Source organism: Cyprinodon variegatus, unplaced genomic scaffold (genome assembly GCF_000732505.1).
Source record: "Cyprinodon variegatus isolate N-32 unplaced genomic scaffold, C_variegatus-1.0 Scaffold641, whole genome shotgun sequence".
Taxonomy (NCBI): domain Eukaryota; kingdom Metazoa; phylum Chordata; class Actinopteri; order Cyprinodontiformes; family Cyprinodontidae; genus Cyprinodon; species Cyprinodon variegatus.
Window position 1 is genome coordinate 88,082 of NW_015151094.1, and position 7,794 is coordinate 95,875.

The following is a 7,794-nucleotide window of genomic DNA, read 5'->3' on the forward strand; positions in this document are numbered from 1 at the left end:
TTTTTTAAGGACAAATCTGATGTTTTCTTAGACATCAGTGAACTAGAATACATTTTAATAAACAAAAAGTGAACCATTTTTCTGAATATTCTGATTTAATCCTTTTCTTCCTCCATTTATGTTAAAAATTACACAATAATATTCCACATTTAAGTCTACTAATCTCAATAAAGCAATAGAGGAAAATTGAGAAATGAAAATACATGGAATGCTCTTTACAAGATCTTTAGGCATGGCTGCTGAACACAGTAATGAATCAGCAAACGCAAAAAACACAAAGCTAATATAAGCCAAAAATATTAGCTGGTTGATGTTTCGGTCTATTTTTTTTAACCAAATATTCTTCCTGGCAGAAATTGCATGAATGGATACATTGTTTATAATAAACAGCTTATTTTTAGAGTTCCTACACATCTGAATATATCTCTGCAAGTATTTTAAAAGTCCAATATATCTGGAAAAAAAATTGTTTCTCGACATTACATGAAAATGTGTTTAACCTGCTTTAACCTTTAGTGCTTTTAAATTTTTTAAAACAATAACTATTTTGTGGGGGGCAACAATCTTCCTTTGATATACCTGTAAACTGTAGCAGAATGTGCAAAACGATTTGCTTAAATTCAAATGGTTGAGTGGCTCATTAAAAAGGATAAATTAAACGTGTTGTTTTGCCACAAAACAGCTCGGTTAGTTTTGTTTGTTAATTTTTTTTCGTCCTCCCAGATAACGTGAAGGCCTACTACAAACGGGGAAAAGCTCACGCTGCAGTTTGGAACGAGAAGGAGGCCCGTGCAGACTTTGCTAAGGTCTTGGAATTGGACCCGTCCCTGGAAGCATCGGTGAACAGGGAGCTGAAGGCCTTGGAGGAGAGGCTCCGCTCCAAGAAGCAGGAGGAAAAGGGTCGTTATAAGGGCTTGTTCGACTTCAATGCACAGCCAGCTGCAGCTACCACAGTCAGTCCATTCTGAGTTTGCTTCGCTCTATATGTTGTTTCTATAAGCAGGCATTGATCTGAAGAAGCTCTTCTTTCTTTCTGCAGGGTTGAACATCAGAACAGACGGAGACGAAGATGCCAATGAATCTGGCGGATAAGCAGGAGAACATTCCCGCCGTTTTAGTTTTACCTGTGCACTTCAGCCAAACATATTGCCAACCTGCTCCTCTTCAGGTATACATGCAGGCACCACAAGCATTTAAGCCCTAATCCTCTGAATTCACCGTCTAAATGTGGCTCTGTGGAGTGACTTTAACGGCCCGTGGAATCAAGTCAGTGCTGCATGTTTCATTTAGAGGAGATCCTTTTTCTTTATTTATTTAAGAAAGAAGATAAGTGCTGATCCATGAACGTTTCAGTTGACGATTTGCTCCTGATGGAGAATTCACTTTTTTTTCCTAATTTTTCCCCCCCATTTTGTTTCATATGGAACTGAATTTTAGACTTGGAGCCAATATGTGATGCACAGTCTCTTTCCGTATAAGTTTTTTTTTTTTTTTATATATCTCCACTGCTGGTATATAATCTTTGTAACCATTGCTGCGTCCTTGTACAGATGCTATACTTGCAAATAGTTTTGCTTACATGCCTTGACAAGTCTGTTAACTCAAGCACTAATTTTTATTTTATTTTTTTTTTGTGGAAAGGTAAACTAGACATGAAGCCCCAACGGTTTGACAATCATTAAATTAATTCTAAAGCGCCCTCCTATGTTTTTATTTCCTGTAATGAAAAAGGTCTTATTTGAATCAGCATCTTTGTTAGCTACTTTGAAGATATTCCTTACTTCGTATTTGAAAGAGCCTGTTAGCTTTTTTGAGTCGTTAGCAAAGTGGTGATGATGTGTATGAAAATAAATTTATATTTAATCCCCAGCCTTGGATTTGTTTTTGTCTTTTAGAATATAATTTCACCAAATAAGTTGTACCGGTAAATTATAATAGCCTCTCTTACAGCTGAGCTCAGGCTGGTAATTATACCAATGGAAAAATATGTTTTATGCTCATCCTAAATATGTTTAACTTTCTTTAGTGAGATGCAAAAACAATTGAGACAAAAAAAAATAACTTTTCAAATTATTTAATTAAGATATACATACTGAATTGCAAAAATCTGGTTTACAAAATTTCCTTGCTAACAAAATGACTTGATGTAAAGAGTTCCTGGGAATGAGGGAATTCTGATGTGAGCTTTTATGACAAAACCTAAACAACTAAAATGTCCAAAATCAACACAGATTGGAGCAATTTGAACATTGATTGCATTTTCTGTTGAAGGAAATAAAAAGGAGCCAACTTTTCAAGTCAATTTCTGTTATTTCCTCAAATATTGACTCAAGCTCAAGTTCCAAATTCTGACCAATGGTACAAAATTGGTTTTGCATATACCCCACATGAGGCGGAAAGAGTAACAGATGAATTTGATGAAATGTTGAAAAGGGGAACATGATGTACCCATGAATGATCACAAATAAAGCTCAAGGTAGGAGGATGAGGAGAAGGAAAGAAAGGGAGGAGTTTCCAAAAGGGTTATGTGCGGGCGCTCCTCTCCGTTTCTGCAAGACACTCTCTGACCAGTGCGCGGGCGTGGATTATACCTGAAGGAGAAAAGAAAAGAAAATTAGTTTCAATGTTATTTGTAATGTGGGATTAGCATAAATCAAGAAACTCCCATTGTTTCCAAACAAACGGAACAATTCCTCCAACCACTTTCTCTTGTTTCAGAGCTTTGAACTTCCCAACATAGTTCCTTATGCTATAACCAAAAACACCAAGTAAAAGATTATTTTCCTAATTCCACACAAATAAAAATCTTCAAAGTTTTGTGAGCATTTTTAAATTAAATCCAGAGCCAAACAGCACCTTATAAAGTTAATCAATTCATCTTTGTATAATTTAATCCCAGTTATGATTTAGAGTTTGTTTGTTTAAGGACCAAACAGTAGAAGGACCAAAGCAGAGATGTTTAAAGCAGGGTTTGCTTATATAAAATAGAAATACCTCTCAATGGGGGAATACGGATGTGAAGGTGAAGCTTAAAACCTAGTCTTAAGATGTACAGCAAATACAGAAATGTGGAAAAAATGTTGTATTCAGGTGGAAATTAGAACTTTCTAAAAAGAAAAAAAAAAGCAGCTGGTTTACAGACAGACTGAAAGAATAGAAAAACACTTTCAGAGCAGGTGGAAAAATTAGTCATTATCTTCTGAGGAGATAAAAGCTTTGATGTAAAAAAAAAAAAAAAAAGTTTAATTAACCAGAAAAGAAACTGAGCAAAAATACATTATGTATGAGGAAAAAGACAGTCGATCAGGTAGAAAAACTAAAAGCATGGTTTTACTTGTACACGTTTCTTTTACTTGCTGGGAGCAGCAAAGTCTGTATCCCCAACAGAAAGAATATAAGAATACCCTAGAGGAGCTGTAAATATTAACAGTTCAGGTAGAAGAATCATTTGAGTAACAACACCCTCATGTAGATATGCTTTTGCTCTGCAGGCAGATAGAAGTTTGTCTGTATATATGAAGACAGACATGTTGGAAAACCTGTCAGATCCTGCTAAGGTCATCTTTACGAGCTTCAACATACAGCCAGAGCTAAAAGGGGACAGTTTGCATAAACCACACATGAGGCATCTTCTTGTCTTTGAATGGTCCAAGTCCTGCCAAAACTCTGGGGTAGGATTTGAAAACATGATGTTCAAAAATTTATTTAATCCAACCCAACCAAGCATGAGTCATGATGAGTCAAGATGGATAAATTACAAAGATGTTAGTCTTTAGATATGCAGATATCGAAAGAAGACAGAATTTAGTTAAAAGCTCTAAATAAAGATTCAGAGTCCATTAGGTACAGATATCTTAGTAAGGGGCTGTAGCTACAGATCTCTGTTTATAGACTGAAAATATATTGAACCTGTGTAGGTACCAGATCTGCTTCATGCCAGTGACGTTACGCTACATGATTGGCTGAACGTCGCCACATGATGTAAAACATAGTGGTTGCCCAGACAGCAATAACATCACGCAGCGTCCGTGTGCTAACATCTGTAGCGTTAGCATGTCTATTGACCAATGAAGTTTTACCTGATCGATAACAAAACTGAAAAAAATCTGTTTCTGGTGAACAAAGTAACTGTTAGACCGTGATATAAAGGGGGAGAGCTGGGTAGCGCTGTGGCTACCTGTGTTCAGTAGCTAACAGGTTAGCCTGTTTTAGCTCAGCCAGTTAGCCATATTAAGCTACACTACTTTTGAATTTGAATCAACAACAACTGTTCATTTCCTACGAGTAGAATAATTGTTTTATTTGTCTAATATCTATATAAAAGTCATTTTTTAAGATGCTCCATTTGTCCTCCTCTACCCTCAGATCTTAATAAAAAGAATAAAAATAAGCTGAGACTTTTTTGTCACCTTGGTAAATGGCAGAGATCAGTCTGTCGTAGAAGGCAGTACTTTCCTTCTAGACTGACAATGATTGCTTTCTACTTTCGACTACTTTAGCTCGCCAATGAAATATAAAATTATAGCAAATATAGGTGATAATATATGGAAAATCCGAAAGAGATTCGATCCTTAAGAAACGGGTGCAATAGTGGAGTTGCCATATATTGAGGTAATAAGAAGGGGCAGGGCCCCGAGCAGATCTTGTACCTACATCGGCAGGAATTGAACAACTTTCCACGACACCCATCCACATGTATACTGAGACAGCTGACAACAAGGAATACCTCTCTTTAGCCTCTCCATCGCACTCTTGCTCCCAGCATAGGTAGGCCTGATCTCACGGCTCATCTCCTCGATGACAGACAGCAGCTCGCTGTAGGTGGACCCTTGGGACACTTTGACCGGCTGGCGGAGCAGTTCAATCGGCACATGGTAAAAAGATACGGGTGGGAGGGAAGAGAGAGAGAACAGGCGTCACAATTTTTCACTGATGCAAACTAAAACCACCACCCTGCACTAGTAAACCAGTTATAAATCAAGGCTTTTCATACAGACAGGAATTTATATTAGGTTTTATTTTGATTAATCAGTGGCATGCATTCGCTTAAAAAGAAAAAAGTCATATTTTCTCAAGTTTCTTTGGAATATGTACATCTTAGTTTGACGCAGCAGGATAGCAATTTTGAAGATCACAAAGACAAAAAATACCAAGAAAACCATCAATTGTTTTTATTTGTTCTTTGATTGGCCTTCATTAAGTTTTTTTTTTCCATCTGTCGCCATAGCAGCAGAGAACAGCTAAAAATCTGTATGCTCTGGCACAGACTGCGGTTCACACGATTCTAATTACAAAACAGAAAAGTAAGCATTCAGCTCTGCACAAGGACATTTAAAAAAACAAAAGCATCCTGATAATTAAAAAAGGCTATTTTTGGAGGATCTTCCAAATAATTGCAGCTGAAAAACAATTAGATAACCATGAAGTATATGTCCAAGCTACCTTAAAATGTGGCCTAATCAACCCTCCTATCCATGTGGAAGGATTGTCTGCTGTTCTATCCACGTCTACGGCTATATTCCCTCTACGGCCACATGAAACGTCTTTAAATTCCAGGTTTTCTGATGATTTAATTCCCCTCTATGTCTGTTCAATTCCACTATAGCAGGTGTCTTATGAAATGTATCCACTGTTCTTTATTCTCAAAGCTATTTAGGAAATAAAAGGGGAACAAGTCAATGCCAAGAATATAAATGTGGCTGCAGAGAGATGTTCAGGCTTCATAAACAGATGCATCACAACATTAAAGGAATTTCAAAGTGAGAAGAAGAGATCAGAGCAGTCATTCCACACATAAGGGACCAAGGAAAGAAATCACAGATAAAGACTATCAAGATGTTTTGCACATTTAAAACAAAACTCTAAATTATAAGCCTAAAGCTTTCATTCCATCAAATGGACTTTTGCACAACTGTCTTTTCAAAATATTTCTATAAAAGTTGAAACAGACACTCCCATCCATCTATAAAATATTAGAGTTGACCTATTTAATGTTTAAATTGCATTTAAAAGTTGCATCATGAGTAATGGCCTCTACCAAGTGAGGTGATCCTAGGCTGTTTTAATGAGTAATTTATGACTTTTTATCGAGTTTTATAACCTTAGTTTATAATTGCTTTGTTGTACTTTAATAATTAGTATTAATGGATAAAACAGACGATATATTTAAATCAATGGAATATTCAGAGATTTCTGTGCTGGAAAATGCTTATTTTGTGATCTAGGGGAAGCTGGCTGATACTGATCTTCGACTAGGTAACATTATACACACACACAAACAAAACAATAGATTTTAAGGAGACATATTATGTCTTTTATTTCATAATTTATTTATTTTTTTTCAGAGGTTGAACAGAACAAATAAAAACAGATTGGAGTGATCCTGTGTTTTGCCTCAGCGAGGAATTAAACTCAGTAGCTTAGAGACAATCTAAGCAAAATGAAAGTAAAATATAAAAATAAAAAAAATCAACAACAACTATTGAGTTCCGCTTCGAAAACTGAGCATCACAATCCTAACTATGAGAGAGTTTTGAACGCTGCGCAAATTAGTCCCAATTCATCACATTTCAAGAACAACAAGAAGAAAGTTTAGTTGATTCTTCTAACAAGTAAACGTACCTGAACAAAGCCCATCGATGGTGGGCCGAAGTCACTGAAAGCTGGTCTAAAGCTGGATGATGACGGGAGTGATGGAGAGGGAACCGAAGACCCTGAGTGGAGGAAGAGTTTACATGTAAAACAAACTAAGAATAGAGCTTCTATTTAATAACCTAACCTCCTGATTATTTCATATCTTATCTCTCTAACTTAAGCTTTACAGACACTTGTAAGAGGGAGAAATTCTTCCCTATATTTCACATATAATCTCTATTTATATATCTTAGGACTTTCAGGCAGACCTGGTGGTGTGTGGTTGGAGCCCGACGGTGCAGGAGCAATAGGTTTATAACTCATGGCAATTTCAGCTGGCAGCTCCAGGTACGATGTGCTGCTTCCTTCAGTCCCGTCAGCCCAATGCTTATACAGCTTTCCTGTTGGTGAGGAGCTCCTAAGAGCTGCTCCAATAAAATGAAACACAATGGAGCAAACTGTTAAAATCCAACAATTTTTTTTTGTTTTGTTTTGTTTTTCCCCTCAGCAGACATTAAGGCTCCAAAGATACGGTTTATTAACTTGAAGATGTAGAAGTTTTAACATGAATATTTAGGAGTTCAGCTTACTGTAACAAAATGATAAAACGTTGAGCATAAAGCAGCTCCAACTAAACAAAAACTTCATTTATTTCTCGCTAAGAGATAAGCGACTTTAATGACTGTTAAGTAACGATAAGCCGCCGATCGGCGAGGGATTTCATTCAATTTGTTATCACACTTAAGATTAACCTTTATTTAAAATGTGGCATGATTTTCCCATTTGAATATCCTTTAATATTCCTGCTTGTTTTACGTAAGAAGCTTCTATGCTTTTCTAAACAGCAGCCTTCTACTGAAGGTTTTGTATGGTGCAAACAATCAACAAATTAATTTGAAGCACATCAATACAATTTGAATAATTAAGGGCTTGAATAATTTAGAGCCTAACTGTTTACAGCATCTTGCACAAGTATTCATAATGCTTTATATATACATATAAATATTAAATAAATGGTGGGAATCAATGAAAATGTACTATTGCATAAATTACAGGGCCTGTAACTCATTCATTTTAACTTGATTGCATTTTAATCGGAAACTATTTATCAACTAAACAAACCACTTTTTTGATTCAAAGACCCCTTTTTCTGCCCAAAAT

The 7,794-nt window shown here is 36.2% G+C and overlaps 2 protein-coding genes across 2 annotated transcripts in view; one reads left to right on the forward strand and one right to left on the reverse strand.

The window, feature by feature from the left end:
* Positions 1–1,713, forward strand: part of aip (aryl hydrocarbon receptor interacting protein) — a 6,523-nt gene extending 4,810 nt beyond the window's left edge. The window contains exons 4-5 of the mRNA XM_015393430.1: positions 710–953; positions 1,040–1,713. Of these exons, the coding sequence (XP_015248916.1) occupies positions 710–953; positions 1,040–1,045 (250 nt within the window). The 3' untranslated portion in view covers positions 1,046–1,713. The remainder of the gene's footprint in view (positions 1–709; positions 954–1,039) is intronic.
* The window catches only part of cdk2ap2 (cyclin-dependent kinase 2 associated protein 2), an 8,457-nt gene continuing 2,289 nt past the window's right edge, over positions 1,627–7,794 (reverse strand). The window contains exons 2-5 of the mRNA XM_015393445.1: positions 6,903–7,058; positions 6,622–6,713; positions 4,727–4,847; positions 1,627–2,591 (exon numbers count right to left, since the gene is read on the reverse strand). Coding sequence (XP_015248931.1) covers positions 2,524–2,591; positions 4,727–4,847; positions 6,622–6,713; positions 6,903–6,957 — 336 coding nt within the window. The 5' untranslated portion in view covers positions 6,958–7,058 and the 3' untranslated portion in view covers positions 1,627–2,523. The remainder of the gene's footprint in view (positions 2,592–4,726; positions 4,848–6,621; positions 6,714–6,902; positions 7,059–7,794) is intronic.